General features: G+C 35.6%; 1 protein-coding gene across 8 annotated transcripts in view; it reads left to right on the plus strand.

The window, feature by feature from the left end:
* Positions 1 to 17012, plus strand: part of QKI (QKI, KH domain containing RNA binding) — a 149388-nt gene that overhangs the window by 33893 nt on the left and 98483 nt on the right. For all 8 annotated transcript variants that reach the window (XR_009274521.1, XR_009274520.1, XM_058801059.1 and 5 more), the window contains exon 2: positions 2324 to 2466. Coding sequence is in view for 6 of the 8 variants with exons in the window: in XM_058801059.1 (XP_058657042.1) it covers positions 2324 to 2466 (143 nt within the window). In the remaining 2 variants the exon portion in view is untranslated. The remainder of the gene's footprint in view (positions 1 to 2323; positions 2467 to 17012) is intronic.

Below are 17012 nucleotides of genomic sequence, written 5' to 3' on the forward strand. Positions count from 1 at the left end.
AGCACTTGAGGAGCAGATGATGTTGCTGACTGCTGTAGGTGACTGTCCCTGTCCTGATGTTTGTTATTGTTACTGCTGGCTTGGATGTAGATAGAGAAAATACCAACTTACACATGCCAGGATAACTAAAGTTTAGGTGTCTGGTCCTGTAGTGGAGTTTTCTACACCCCAGAGTTGCTGAATGTCTTCAATCTCTATAAAGCTGGAGGCATGATAGATGGTTTAGGTTTCACACAAGCTGAAATTGAGGGGTAGTCCTCAAGCCAGCTCTCATACTACCCGTGTGTGTTCTGAATGTACACAAAGGAAAGGTTAAAATAAAAGTTTTTCTCCTGTGAAGACTGTGATACCCAATGTTAATGATTATATTCTGCATGAAAGATAGATTTTAAAAGGAAAATTTTGGTGCAGCTACTCAGTAGCTGCCAAATATAAATAGAAATGACCATGTTGCTACTTAGGCTTCAGTGCTTCTACAGAGTGCCTAGCTTGTTTCAGTGTAGTGTAAATTAATGGGAAATCAGAAGAGAATGAAAAGGGAACAAAGTATGCCAAAAGATAGTAGAATTTGTTCAAAGAGCTCTGCTAAAGAATTTCTTTATATACTGAAGCCGGTATAAATACTGCTTGTAGTTCTGAGGAATTTGTGCTCATTGCCAAGATTGTCTGTGTAGAAGGAGATGAGGATTTTTTTCCCTTCCATTATGATTATATGGTGACAAAATTTCTGTTCCCCGTGGTAAACAGGTGTTAACTACCCCATCATGATACAGTACACATGACTGTGTCAGTTTCCAGCAGAGAAACAACTTGTTCTTGAATATGCATTTCAGAGATGTCTCCTTTCGCATGCTCTCCCCCACCCCACAGCTTTTCAGGTGGTGAAATCTCAGCTATTAATCATTTGCCAGAGAAGAAACTGATTATGAAACAGAGGTTATATTAATCTCTTGTCTGCTGCTAGAGTTTCAAGTGACTTCTTTCTGTGGCTTCCTATGTTTAGATGAAAACATAAGATTTCTGTTTTCAGTGTCATGTTTTATTCTGGATGTTTTGAAAGCAGTTGTTGCAATTCTAAGTAAAGGACTGGATTTACTGATTGCTTTGTTTACAGCCCATGCTATTGTCAGTCTTATGCTTTGGGAACAAACCTGTTGAAATGTTAGTTTTTGGTTTGAAACTTGATCAATACATTGATTTTAAGTAGTTATTCAGTGATACTGAAATAAACTCATTGAGAAGATTTTTACCCTATTTGGGACTCCATAAGTTATGAAATGTGAAACTTCTGATTCTTATAGCAGCAATTTAAATACCATGTTCAACAGATAGAGAAGTAAAATGTAACTTCTTTGAAATGTCTTTTTTGGTTAAACAAAAGGAAGTTTTGTGCTCATTTTCAGACTGTTATAGCTTAGTGACACTAATGTAGATTTTAATTAAATTACTCATTTTTAATACCTTGTTTGTAACTACTAAACTGCTTCTTCCTAATAAATACTTCAAGGTGTGAGTAACACAGGTGCAAATGGTAGAAACAGTACCTAAAAATTCACTCTCAGCATTCCCTGGTGCTCTTGAGGGGTTTTTCATTACTTTGAAATGAAGTAGTAGGGCTTCTGGGTGCACAGAGAGCTTGCCCAGGTTTCTGATAACACACTTGACTTTGTTATTTTTATTGTCTCTTTGGGGGTAGTCAGTCAAACAATATCTACCAGTTTGTTGTAACACCATGTGTACATGAGCTGCACCATTAAGTTGTCCTATTTCCCATAGATAAAAGATGCTCCATTTAATTTCCAAGCTATAGTTAATCCCATAACTAGCAAAAATACTACATAGATGCATTTTTCTTTTTTTTTTGATGTTTGGCACAGATTTTTATGGTTTTTTTTTTTTTTTGGCTTTCTAGTTGCTTTATTATAAAAAAAAAACCATAAAAGAACTGTTTTTATGCACCTTATAAATGATGTGAGCAATCTTGTAAGTGTTCTGAGGAGGTGCATGTAATTTTTACCTCAGTAGCTGAATTCCATAAACAGGATGAGTAGGCAGCAAATTTACAGACATGAAAGACATATAAAGATGGGTGCTGCAATTTAAAAAAAAAAAAAAAAACAAAAAAAAAACCCAGCTGAAAACCCCCTAACAAAGCAGAAGAAAATAGACAAAACCAGAGCAGATTTTTCAGCTACTGTGATGTTCATGAGAAGAGGAAGAAAATGGCACTGAGATTCGGGAAATAGTAAAAAGAGAAGGTTGTTATGTTAGATTATAATCTGTTGCTGTATTTAATGGCTAATATACGTTTTTCCCCCCACAGAAATTAGCAGAGTACGGAAAGACATGTATAACGACACATTAAATGGTAGTACGGAGAAGAGAAGTGCAGAATTACCAGATGCTGTGGGACCTATTGTACAGTTACAAGAGAAACTATATGTGCCTGTAAAAGAATATCCAGATGTAAGTATATCTTTTTAGTCCCTAAATAATTTTTTGATCCTTGTGGTCGTCTTTAAATGTAAATTTTGTGTGATGCTACCCTTGGATCACGCTGAGTTGCTTTGGATACTAGGGAATCAGTGTGTGTTCCACTTTGCTTGATTTGCAGTGAGTGTGAGTGGAAGAAGGTTGTGTTAAATACCAAACTAGTATGGATTGTTAAACCTTAGATGTAAGATCCTAATTATCTTGTTCAAAGTGTTTGTCATCCTGAGACACTTGTGAAGTGAATTTTAGGAGGAAAGTAGTTCTTGGGATGGTGCTTTTTTCTTCTTGGTGTGTCTCTACGTCAGCTGCAGAATGCTTTGGAGCCCTTTAAAGACCTTTTGGAGACTGTACTTAGTCTCAATTACTATTTGTCCCACACCTGTGTAACCAGTTCTGTTGCTTATAGAAGTGTCTTTATCTCAGGGTTGGTTGTCCTGTCCTCTCCTCTTTCCCCACCCTGCTTAAGCAAAACTCTTTGCTTGCCTGTCAATATTGTGCACTCTGTGGGGTGTTCTGTTCTATTGTGCACTCACCTTCTGAAGGAGAATGGTTTCATTTAACTAGAACTGTTTTGAATTCATCTGATCTGAAGTGTTTCTAAAAACTACTTGGGAAGAACAGTGCTTTTAAAATCTACCAGTCTACCCCAACTACCTCCAACTGTTTTCATTGATCAGTGACAAAATAAGAAACCATGTTCTTCTTTCCAGACAGAATTTACAGGTTCTGTTGCAGTAGAGGAGTGCAGGGTCCAAATAAGGGATTTACACATTAAAGTGATATAAAGTGGAAGAAAGTACAGAACAGCAAAAATGGAGGTAACACTTGTGTATTTCTGTGGCTTTTCTTTGTATGCTTAATTAGATTAAGCTCTCCAAATGGAGTTTTATTATTTCTGTGCTGCTTAAACCATACAGGCCTCTACATAAACCTCGCTGTGCCATGCTCCATTAAGAAAATTAGGTGCAAGTCCTTATTCAGAACTGAATACTTAGACAAATGTCTTTTCTCAGTTTTCAAGTTTTCATGTACTTCTTTTGCTTTGGGTTTAAAACACCTGTACTGGGAAAAGTCTTAAAGCAATTTGACTGGCACTAAGGACATCTCTCTCCCCTTGTATTGCATTTTTCTTCCAAATTAAACATATGTGTGTCTATATACATCTGTGTATGTACGTGTCCCTACACCAAAACCAGTTACAGATTTTTTGAGAGCCATTGTCCTATGCAGTTGTTCCACAGAGCCATGTAAGTAGCTCTGGATTTAATACCTCCAGATATCTTAGAATTATATTGCTTAGTGGCTTTTTAAAACATTTCCTAGTTATTGAAACCTTGGTTTCATAGTTGCCAAAGTTATTTGTTGTAGTTTTTACAGAGCTTGATACCTGCTGTAGGAGGATTGAGAGTAAGAAAAAAGGTGTTGGATTTCCCTTAACTATTAAGCTGCTGTTCTAGAAATCAGGGTTTAGCAGCTTAGCTCTTCACTGCCAGTTAATTATCAAATATAGTGTAAATGAGCAGGAAAGAGTTTGTCTCTAGTTTCTGACAAAGAAATGATTTCACTAGCTACTGCTAGCTCCTTGTTTGCTTTTAGGAGAACGGCCTTGAAGTGGTCACTAATTTATTTTAATAAACCCTTAGGCATTCGGAAGTTGGAGCAGCTTGTGATTTGTGTGCATGTGACCTGGAATAAAAAGGCTGTTGGCTCTTGTGAGAGGATGTGAAGTGTGTGCTAGAAAATGGGAAGTTTCTGCTGCTGTGGTGGGACCTGGCAGTTCAGGCTTCACTGGGGAGCCAAGGCTGGTGTTCCCTGTGTGCTCCTGGATTTGTTCATTGCTACTTGGAATGGGATCTGCCCAGCCTTAATAATTGGTTAATAACTAGAATATACCACTGCATACAAATAAAAAGCTGTGATTAGGTATGTAGGCCATTTCCAGAATCTTTCTGCAAGTTAGGTATTAAGTAACCTGTTTTGAATTTAGGCCAGCACAGCATTTAGAAGGTCTGGAGTACAGTGATTCCAACTTACTTAAAAAAAAAAAAAAAAGTAAAATTCATGGATAAGTATTAATTTCACCAGTGAAGATAAATTTGTGTGTAAAAAGAGAAATTGTTACCTGTGAGAATTTTTACAGCAGTATATGAAACTTCTTACTCATATTCAGCAGTTAATTTAGTTGTTACCAGATGTAGGAAAGACATGCTGTATAGACTATGAGAGTGAGTTTCTCAGATAAATCTAGTTGATTCTTTCTATTGCCATAATTTTCTTCCAACTGACTGTCTTGTATGCATTACAAAGATATAAAGTGGTATAAAGTTGGATAAACCTAAAGTTGCTCAGAGAAAAGTGATCAGAAACTGGTTTTCTGATGTATATTTACTATTTTTACCAAGAGAAATTAAAAAAAAACCGGCAAAATGTTAGGACATTCTAATAAGCTTTTGTTATGGTAAATATTTTTGACTTAGAATTTTGAGGATATTGGTTAGTTGACTGTAGTGAATGCTGCATAGTACTATAGTGCCATTTTGTGCACAAAATCCTAAGTTTCTTGTGATGCATCAAAGTAGTGGTGTAGTTAAACCATAAGTTTTAACAAACATGCTTTATATATGTGTATATATAGACATACACAAAAGATGAAACAGTAAATTTTCTTAGCCTGCATCACTTTGATATTACTGTTTTACTCTGCTTTGGTTATCCACACAAAATAAAGAATCTATAAACTTTAAAGCTAAAATAAATCTATAAAATCCCCTGAAGGCTCCTAATTTTTTTTTGTGCTAGTGCATATTGAGTATTTTTAATCTAATATTTATTTGAAGGCCACAGTTAGTGCAAGATTCAACTTGCCAAAAAATTAATTGACTGAAACAGCTTGTAGTTTTTAAATGCTGACTGTGCAGTCTGAATTTCTGCTTCTGTACTAGTAAGTGGAAGATACACAAAAATCTTGCTAAGCAAGAATTAATTTTCTTTGGTGTGTTGTATTAATAAGGAGATTTTTTCCATTATGTAGTCACAGTCTGATAAATTGTGTAACTGCTGGGATGATACCCTTTGTGGCACATTTTTTTTCATAGAAAGCTACTGTTATGCAATTGGGTCTATTTGTATTGTTTTCTTCTAGTACCCTTGAAAGGTGTTTAAATTTCATAGAAATTTTAGTATTAAAACTGAGATTCTTAGCTTTTCTGAACCATGTATTTATGCTCCTGTAACTTGAGAGAGTACTTTTGCAGAAGGCACCCAAGAAGTGAAATTCCATTAATTGTCCATATTTTGCCCTTAAGTTAAAAGTGAGTTCCCTAAAGAGTAATAGTTGTACTCTTGTGTAAGTCTTTGGTGTTACTGTTTGAAGACATTTCCAATTCATGGAAGAATAACTTCCATCAGAATTTAAAAAAGTAAGAAGAAAAGATGTCAGAGAAATTGTTGAGTTCTTAACAAGCAGAAGAATGGAGGATAAGCTATTGTTTGTGGGTGAATAGTTAAAAGTATTTAGCATTTCTTATGCTTCAGATAAATGATTAATTTTCTCAAATTTCCCTAGAGAGATGAGACTAAACTTTCTGCCTGATATCAATTTAAACAGTTCTTGGAATTAGTACCTACAAATGTTGAACTGAATAAATGTTTTTTTTTCCTATTATAATCATGGCTTTATTATTAATAAGTACCCTGTTCTTTCTGATTAATGTGAAATTCTCTGTTGGAACTCTTCTGTGCCTCTTCAGTAAAAATGTAAGAAGTCAGTAATTATCGCATCTAAAGTAGCGTGTCCTTAGAGGATAGTGCAGCTCAAAGGGCAGCAGTGATAAACAGCTTGTGCGTACTTCTGACCATTTTAGTTAAAGCTGTTTAATTAGTACAACACAACCATCAACACTGGGACTCATTTTACTATGGGGAACTTACTGACAAAGTGTTTAAATCCTTTTTCAATTTGTAATATCAGAGTTTAATAGCATGCCTAATATGGATTAGGAAAATGATAACATCTTATTTATTTATTGTTCTGATTATTTCACTTAAGCTTTTCACTCCCTAGTGGTAAACAGGGAAGGAAGCTAAAAGACTAGGCCTTGTTTACCCTTGCAATTTGAAGGAAAGAGAGAATATAACTGGTCTCTGTACATAAACTTGGAATACAGAATAATGGCAGGGCTGCAGGAAGATTTGGAAAATGGTCAGCTACTGCTGAAAGTACAAATGTATATGAAATAACTAAAGTAGTTTGATTACTAATTTTCAGTCTTAGTAGGGTCATTGGAAAAACATTTTAATGGAAGTAATGGGAACAAAGAATTTAATTTTGATTTTGAACTTTATGTATTAATGAGAGGCTTTATGTGCTCTGGTTGCACATGGTAAGGATATGGATTGAGAAAGGGCCCCTTTGTTTAGATGCTATTAAAATGGTGTTTTGCCTTAATATCTGAAGATTTTTTTTTTTACCCCTTTTATCTAATGTTTTATTAGATATCTTTCCATTATTCACTGTCTGAATCACCTTTTGACAGTTTTTTTTAAATTTTTTTGAACCATGCTAAACATTCAATGGCTGGTTTGGGGGATTTGGGGTTTGTTGTTTTTCGGGTGGGTGTTTTAGTTTTGGGGTTTTTTGGTGCAGGATGACAGATGTTGTCATAATTCTATTCACAGATTAGCTGGTCAAATCTCCAGAGCATATTTGTACATGGAGGCAAAAGGATGGAAGACAATCTAAAATACATTGGAATTAAAAATTCTGTCCTTTAGTCCCTTACACTAATCTTGCAGGCTGAGCAGCAGCTCACCAGTACCAATTAACTTGGTCCATATCTCCATTATTTTTTCCCTCTTAAACTCTTGAAGAATTTAGTGGAATTAAGTCAGGTGATTGCCTTGTCATTTATCTGTTAATGTTCTTCATCCCATTTTATTCTCGCTGTTTTTGCTGTTTGCAGATCCTGTGGTCTTTCTGTGTGTGTAAATAAAAAGAAATGGAAGGTAGGGTGGAAGTAAGACAGGTAAAGTAAGAGCTTAGTAAGTAGTATTTGCTTTGGTGATGTTCCCCTTAATATATTTCAAAGTAAATTTAGAAATCTGGGAGAAGAAATGAGTTGTACTTGGTAGTGCTAGGAAAGCTGAACATATTTGTTAGGACACCATGTTTTCATGTTGATGCTTGTATTAGTAATGTTTTCAAATTAGTGTCATAACATTAAACTCCTAGTTTTATGTGCAGCATGTGTATGACACTGCCTGCAGCAAGCAGTGGAAGTTTTTTCATTTTTAATCAGTATACAGGTCCTTGTAAGGACATTAACAGCCACTGCTAGACATTTGGGTGCCTCTCTTCTTCACCATGGATTAAGAGGACTGTGTGTATATGGGGAAGCTAAGTACTAAAGGACAATGGTAGTCTAGAAAATCAGTCTAAATAGTTTGAAGATACCTGTTCCTTTTCTGTGGATGAAATTACTAAAACGATTCTAATTAATTTTATTGAAAATGTTTACCTGTGGGAATTACAAAATTTGAGGTTGCAAAGGAAGTGTCCAGTGGAACTTCCTGACATAGGTCTAGCAGTCAACATCCATCATGATTGGTTTTGCTCTGTAGTGCCTTTCATTATAGCTCATCTCGTTTTCTCTGTGGTCAGGCTTTCAGTGGGCAATCTCTGCTCTTGCAAGACTTCAGTCTAGGAGAGCTGGGTTCAAATATAAGTAATAAGAGGTCAGCTGTGAGGCAGGTATTTGTGACATACTGATTTTGTTTTGTTTTACATTGTTTTTGTTTTTCATTATGTTCTTTGAAATGTTTATTTTAGGAAAGAAGGGTGTTATACAGAGATGATGATGTGCTTCAGCATGATATTTTTGCTTGCTGTTGCAAGGTGAGGTACTCTTGGGTACACCTGCTGAACTTGTTGGTAGTTTTTTGTGAATTAATGTCCTGTGTACTTCAACTAGGATTGGAGACTGCAGTAAACATGGAAATACGAGTAAGTGCTGAAACAATACTTAACAGAGCAAGGTAGTGCTTGTGTTTAAAACACACAGGTGAATTTACAAATTACTGTTTAGACATCGGAATCCTTAATCGTTGTACTTTGTTACTCAAAGTCAGGAGCTTCTTTCTGCTTTAGAGAGTGGAAACAGACTCCTGAAAGATAGGGGATTTGAGAGGCACAGTGTTTTAAGGAAGGAGGAAATACAGGGAGAAAAACCCTTTATTGAGGATTATGTTTTTTCCCCTTCTGATTAGCTGACAAAAGGATAACTATAGCACTAAGCTGTAATACTTCCCCCAGAAACTTAACCTGGCAATTATAATAGCATGCTGTCTTTACCCCCTCCCCCTGCAGTGGTCAGTCAGCTTTTGACACATATGTTAAATATTTCTTCCCTTTTAGCAGCTCTGTAGTTCAGGTATTACTGTTTGTATAGTCAGAATTTTATGGAGTTGCCCTTGCAAAAGTAATTTGATGCTTTCCAGGCAGAGGACAGCAGGAGTTTGGTAACTTCATCTGGATAGGTCAGTGAAATGCAAGTCTCAGCTACTTGTATTTGCTCTGTGTTTTGCTGGGATAAGATGGCACCTATCTAGAATGGCTATTTAAAATAGTTTTGAGTTCCAGTCAGAATGCTAGCTTTTCTTTATATTTCTCATAAATAATTTGGTTAGGTAAAAATCAATTTACATGCCCTCAGTGGGAAAAGGTCTCTTGTTTGTTACTAGATTAAGTCTGCCCACAAACCTTGGAGGTGCCTGTTAATTTGAAAGAAAAATGAATAAGTTGCCTTTTGAGCAACATGGTTGAGTTTTTTTTAAACAGATGTGCTGTTTTGGTATTATGCTATTTCTGAAGTTACTAATGTTTTTAAAAGCATACATCACTTGTCAAGGAAAAGTTTTCAGTGTAAAGCTGCATCTATAGCATTCATTTCTGATCTGAATTTGTTCCATATTTCAAAAGAACAGAGTTGTTTTGTTCCTCATACATGAGGAACATTAGTGTTGGTCTCATTAATGTTGGTCACTTGGTTGTCTTCTATATAAGTTTTCTTGAGGAGAAGATAGTACACAAATCCAGCTTGGGGAATAAACTTTCATTTACTTTCTTTTTCCATTTCTGTTTTGTTTCATTGCTTGAGAATGCCTTGGTTTGGAATGTTTGATTTAAAATAAAACACAAATGCTATGTTGTAAACAATGGCCTTTGAGTCTTTGTGAAGGACTACTACTTCTTTCTGGGAGTCAGCTGAAGGACAAGCTAAAAGCAAGAGAGATGTGAAACTCTGGCTTTGTAATATAGATGGGGCTGGAACATATAAATCTGTAAATCCTAAGTCACTACTGACAGATAGGCTGACATGTAAACCTGAAGTACATCTCAGAGCCTTATGATATAACTCTTTCTTCTGCTGTTTCTCCTGTGATAAATACGAGGTAGCTCCCCTTCTGTTGCAGTGTCTGCAGTGATGTTGGCCATCACAAAACTGTAAGAAGTGGTAGTACCATCTCCTTACTTAAAAATCACAGAGGAAAAGGCAGAAGTTAGTTAGGAATAAAGCCTGAATGTAGCAATTGTTGATAAGCTGCTCTTTTAGTAGTGTTGTAATGTAAATATTTAGGATAATAGATTCGATATGACTTGATATCCAAAGGTGCTGCTATCACTGTATTACTGGGCTGTGATACTGCTGCTCTTAGTGCTGGATGCTGGCTGAATCACAGAACTCCACAGTGCTTATGTTGTGGGGCTTGTGCCCTTAAATGCTCCCAACAAGGTTGGGAGCTTTTTAAAATATTTCAGGTGCTTTTCAGTTTCCACTCATTTGTCTTTTTATGTATTGTCTTCTTACAGCTGGAACACAGACTTAAGGTTTGCTAAGAGCTTTTAGCACCAGTCATTTAGAGCAAACAGGGCAGATTAGACCTTAAAACACTAAAGGAAATATTGAGCTGCCTTCTGTGTTTCTGACCTGTTCTGCAGATTTAGGTGTTAAATTTGCAAGTTTACTGATTATGGCAGCTGTAAATATATGGAGAAGACTTTTTGTAACATTTCCAGAAGGTGAATGGAATTACTAGTTTAATTTTTCACTTCAAATATGTTTAACACTGAGAAATCGATCTTTTTTTTTTTTTTTTTTTTAAGAATAAATACTTGTGCAACAGCAAATAGCCATTGACAGTTTCTAATCTTACTGTTTTTTACACTTAATTGAAGTATATCATGTAAGGTCTGTAGTAGAATGAGAAATGCTACCAGTTAGATAATTGTATTGGGTTTTGTTCTAAATTTTGGAAAGGGGATTGCTTTTGTTTTGGATGGCGCAATTTAAAATTACTTTCTCTGATGTGTTTCAGTATTTTCATGGAATGAAATTCTAGACCTAGTTTGGTAAATAATCCCCTAATGAATGTGAAGTAGTATAAACTGTGTATAAAGCTATGACTAAGCATGATGTTTACTTAGAAAGTGAGGTTTTATAGTTCTGCTTGTGAAATGCTGGAAGTATTTTCAATATATTTAACGATAGAAATAGGTGTTTCAGAATTTGATTTGTCCTAAATGAGGTAAGAATTCTGATTCACTTTTCCCCTATGAAGGGTAAAATTCAGCTTGTTTCACTATAGAGCTCCTAGTCTATGAATGAGACTGCAGTTGTTACCATTTCTCAAATGTGTGTAAAAGTTAAAGGAGCAAAGCAAAAATTATCTAATATTGGCTCTGATTATAAATTACAATTTAGTCAGCTAAATTAAGCAATTAAAATCAGTCGGATGAATGAAAAGCTTGTTTATGTTTAGGAATGTTAAACACCTTACTTTCTCACTCACTCCAGAAGCTTGATAAAATGCATTTTTTCCCGAAGTACATTGCTTGAATATGGAAACTTTCATCACAGCTCTAATTGGTAAGGCCTATCTTTAACCACAAAACAATACTATGCATCTTTATCATGGGATTTAGTTGCTTGGTGAGATGCTTTACTGCTTTATTTTTAACTTTGCTTATGAAAGAGTGCTATTATGGAGAAAAAAATAGTAATTGCTATTTATATAGTACTGCATTGAGGTCTTCTGATTTGGAAATGTACAGTTTCTTTTTCCTCTCTTCCCATCTTCCAAGGTGGCAAATAAATATACATTTTTGTAACATAGAGTTATAAAAGACTGAATAATTCAGCGTAAAATCTATTGCCTTAAAGGGATGAAGAACTTTGTCTAAAGCTCCAGTAACTAATAAAATTAAATGGTTACTGAGCACCTCTTCTTTGCATAAACCTGAGTATGTATAACCTCAAAGCCAGTTTCTGCAAAGTCAGTTTTTCGTTTTGAGAGGAGAAAAAGCAGCTGCATTTATCTGGTAAATTGAAAAAGAGAATAATGTCCCGTATGTACAAGAATTCCATTTCTTCTTAGAAAGAAGAGTTCAATTTCTTCTTAGCATTTTTAACTATAGTATCACTATCTGCAATGGTGCTCCAACTTAAATGTGTCTTTCTCACTTCTAATTACTGAGAAATGGAAGTAGTCTACAGCTAAATTGCCAGCTTTAAGTGCCTTGGGTAAAGTAATATGTAGTCACATCTAATTAAAAGGTATTATTATGGAAATTAGTTGTTGGACTGTATATCCTGAGGATCCTTTGTTACTGGAATATGAGTTTAATGATGTAAACTGAGGCTTAGAGGGCACTGCTGGATCCTTGGTTAGGCTCGGAGACCGATTTACACACAGCACAACTTGTTAATTCTCTAGATAAATGTGTCACGATTCCCAAGTAGAGCATGGAATTGAACAATTTTTACTCATCTCCTGGTGTTATTGAAACTGATGTCTTGTCACTGTTCTGAAAACCTCATCTTAGTGAATAGGATGAAACAGATTATTCACTATCTCGCTTAAGCATGCCCACTGTTAGATTGTTCACAGGATCTGATTTCCTGAGAGAGTTTCTGTTAACAATCTTTCAATTACTGTTTAAAGGGTTTTATGACCACTTAAAGGAGGGAACTACCAAACTGTTCTGTGGGCCTTTAAATAATTGCAAATGGGAATCTAATGATAACGGAGATTCCCATTTTAAAACCATGAAATTGTTAATTTGTCTATCTTTACAGCTTTCTCACTTATGTTGATAATTCTAAGCAATTTAAAATCCAATTATTTCCAAAATACGACAGTAATTAGATTAGTGTTTTTACATGAACAGAACATGTAGCATAAAAAAATCATTTTGAGGGATATTATTTTAGTTATTTGAAGTGGAATTGAAACTACCCAATTAAAATTCTCTTTTAACTTGTGGCATGAGGAGAAGGTTTAATGTTAACACCAGTATTAAATGGAAAGGAAATGTTACTTTAATTTATATTATAATGTACAGAAAGTATTGACAAAGCAGAGACAAAGCAAAAGCGTACTAAAAGAACAAATTGCTATTTCACTAACGATCTAAAGGTAATATTTATGCAAACAACTACACAATTTATAAACACTAAAAATTAGTCCAGAAGTGGTGGGAGGGAAGCAAAACCCCTTTTGCTTGAGTGTGTTTGACGAGGCATGGCTTCTGTCTCTGGTAACTGATAAGGTCTGTGCTGTGTTGTTGTGTGTTCTTGTATCTTGTGTCTGCTGATGCAGCCCGCAGTGTTGTCAGCTCAGTGAGGAATGTCAGGAGGCTGGAGCAAAAGGGACATTAAATGGTTGACACTGAGGGATGGCAGTAAATGAGATGGGAGCTAAATATATAGGTTTGTGACATTCTAGCAGCTGGCTAAAGTCGTGCTGTTTGTTGCTTGGGTATGCTAGCCTTAAAAAGGAAGAGAATGCATTGTAGCACCGAGAAGAAAAAAAACAGCTGGTGGCTTATCAGTCAGCCCTAATGACAGAGAAGGTTAAAGAGTTTGGAAGGACAAATCTTGGAAGAGTGCTTTTATTAGTAACATTAAGTTTTTCATTTGGTATGAGTAGTTTTATAAAACTACTCTAAAACTTGGCTTGTTCAGTGTAAAAAAGGCAGGAATGCTTCATTTGTTGTCCAAATAAAATTGCTTAAAAATTTACTTATTTACTTTTGGTCCAAGCAGCTTGTTAGGTGATTTTTACAGTGACTTACTTTTGATGTTTTCTTGCTCCATAATGGAACTCTTGGAAACAGTTTGATACTCGATTAAGTATCTCGGAATTTAATGCTTAATTTAGAAGAAAAAAGGCATGTTTTTCTAATAGATGAAAGTATGAATGTCCTCAAATGGTATAAACTGCATATATCCTAATTCCCATCTTTGCTAGAGAGATAGAAAAGTGCCATGTGATTTAAATATGCTTTTATGTTAGAAACAATTTCAAAATAAAAGTTAATTTTTGGAAAAATCTGTGTCTTAATTGCTTAAAAGCTTAATATTTGACTTGTAGCTTACTACTCCATCTAGTTCTTTGAGTGAAGGCTGTTTGAATGTAAGCTTGAAATAGGTACAGCACCTCAATGGAATGCTTAGTCCTGCTTGATACTCTCTGCTGCTTCTTCATGTCTGAGGCTTTTACACTTTCTTCTCAAGAACCTGTTTAGTTGTTGAACCCAGACTTGATTGTTACCACTGTCTTGCAGCTGACTCAGACAGAAGTGAAGAGCAAAACCTCATCTGTGGGTGCTCAGCAAGTGAAGTGTCAGTGAGGAAGCCTTTCTGTCCTTCTGTGTGCTCACGGGGCCTGTCTGTGGGTGCACTGACGCTGGCCTCAGCAGGGCCCTGAGAGAGGCTGCGGGCTCAAGATGTGAAGCTGTAACACAGCTGAAAGCCTTCTCTTTTTGCTTTCTGTGTTCCTTGTGCTGTGGCACACTCTGACAGGATGGGAAGAGATGCGAAAATTCCAGATCCCCTGCTCTTAGCAGGAATTGGTCTGTCCCCTTCCATAAAGTTTGTTGCAGTGTTTGTAGAAGCGAGGTGTGAGCGAGCAGCTTAGGGTCAGCGTTTAAAAGACTGCAGCAGTGATCCTTCGGCCTCGTTTCTCTTAAGAGCTGGTGTTCTTCCTATTACAGGAGCAGCTTCTGCTTGTTACAGTAGTACCAGCAGTGTGATTTTCTACCATTTTGAGATAGTCTTGCATTAATTTATGTGTTCGTGTAGGTTTTTCTTCTCTTCAGTTCAGGTGGATTGTACGTAGCAGGATGATGCACCAGATAAGGTTTTCAGGCCTTGAATTAAAGAGATTAGAGAGATTTGAGCTCCTTTGCTCAGGGAGTTTGATGTATTGTGGTTAGGCAGATTGACTTTTTTATGGACCTCTGTATAGAGAGATTTATGGCTGTGAAGCTGTATAGTAGTTTAAAAATCTTAGTATATTATGCCATTTCTGAAGTCCTGATTCCCTTTTGTAATTAGCACAGCAGCTCTTTGTGGATCTTCATTTTAAATTCTGTAACTTGTTTAGGCCAATGCCAGTATTACCTATGTGTTACATTATACAAGAAATATCAGAATAAATATCAGTAGAATTTAGCTAATCTAATAAACTTGCCTTTATTTCTTCTGTATGCAGTTTATTGATAGTATTAGCTTTTCTCCAAGTGATTATTTCATTCTGCACAGTAAAGAACAGAAGCAAACAGCTTTTAGAACTTTATGTTAGAGGTCAGTAATTTAGGAGTTATCTTAAATTGTCTCTGCCTTTCTAGCCTGTTATCTGACTTCCACTGCTTCTTTTGAGAAGAACTTATGGAGTGCAACATCTTCAGTGGTTTGAAATTTCTTGATTCTTTGATGATGTAATGGAAGGTCTTGATCATTTTCACAAAAAAACATAGCTCTCCCTTTAGATTTGGATTGCTTTCTACCTTCCTTCTGAAGATTCCATTATCTTAATGCCAAAACTGTACGGTGAAGGTGTCATTTTTCTGCAGGAAATGAAAGTAGATTTGTTACTCAATCCTTGGACAGTAAAGCTTCTTAGTATTCACTTAATTTTGAACTAAATGGTGAATTTCTTGGCACAAATGTTTACATCTTCGGTTAGTTTTTAGAAAATGAAATTCAAAAAAAGATTGATTAGATGTGGTAATTTGCCAAGTATAGAAGATTAGGATAGCTTTTTTTTTGTTATGCTGTTAGATAAGTCAAAGAATTGCTGAAGAAATTGTTAGCTCTTTAGCAGCTAATCTTGGAAAACAGTGCCTTTGAGATTAGAGGTACTATGATTGTGCCAACACGGAAATTATTTTTTTCTTTTTGCACCTGTGATAACACATGTATACATTGTGTTTAAAATTGAAGTGGAATCTTCTGCCCAGAGGAGCTGAAAATACATTTTCCAGGAAGACTGTGTTAGTGGTTCAGTGTTGTTTCAATGGATGAAAATTAAGTTGGAATCCTAGATAACATTTTGGAGATACTGAGTATATACAGGAATTTGCTACGTCCTCAATTCTTCTGACTGTATTTTGATGATGAGTTCTGACAGATACCTATTTCAAACAGTTGACAAAAGAAAACTATATCTTGGCTTCTCTGATTAGTTGTAATGCATTCAGCTAACTAGGTGTAGCTACTCAGATGGTTCTGTCACGTTAATGAGAATTTCAGTGGTAAAAATGAAGTTTACTTACATAAATATCTAGCTATCATTATATTTCATTAAAAGTTTTCAATGCCTAACAGAAACAACACCAAGTATTTAATTTTAATTTACTCAGGCCTCCTTTAAACTGCAAATTTAGGATTTGGAGAAAAATTTTATCCTTCAGTGTATTACTTTTGGTTTGTGTTTGTCTTTTAATCTGTGCTTTGATATTTCTTTTTTCTTTAATCAAGAAAGCTGTATTACCATTATTAAAATGACCTGGAAAGCTGGCCTGATTTTTATTTTATTTATTTCATTTTTTTATAGATCTGGTCTAATGTATTTACATGAGGTTTGTAAAGCTGTTTTTCAGTTAAACATGCTCTCAAAGCCTTCAGCAGAGGTTATTAGAGGTGAATGATGTGGATTTAAGGGATTTAGTAATTCATTCTAAATCCCAGCTATATTTTTAATGCTTTTTTTTTGGTGGTTTTTTTTTTTTTTTTTTTTTGGTTTTTTTTTTTTTTTTTTGAAGGAGCATTTAAGCATTAGGGTGTGGTCTGCCGGGTAAAAAATGATATTTTATTGACATCACATGGATAATCTGGTTTGTGTAGGTTACAGCTGCAGTGATCAGAAAGATTCTGAGCTTTTGAATGATCGCTGTATCAGTGGCTGATATTCTGCTCAGTCAAGAGCAAATGCAAATAATCTGTAATCATCTGTAATGGGCAGCTCTACCAGCTCTACCAACAAAGCTAACATTGCAGAATTACAGTATGTAAATTGTGGCACCCTTACAGGACCTGAAGGAACCCTACAAAGAGAGCTGTAAGAGGGTGTAAGAGGGTCTTTTAGGATGAGTCAAGGGGGAATAGATTTAAACTGAAAGAGGCTAGAATTAAATTAGATGTTGGGAAGAAATTCCCCACCCTTAGGGTGGTGAGGCA

This window comes from Ammospiza caudacuta, chromosome 3, assembly GCF_027887145.1.
Source record: "Ammospiza caudacuta isolate bAmmCau1 chromosome 3, bAmmCau1.pri, whole genome shotgun sequence".
NCBI lineage: Eukaryota > Metazoa > Chordata > Aves > Passeriformes > Passerellidae > Ammospiza > Ammospiza caudacuta.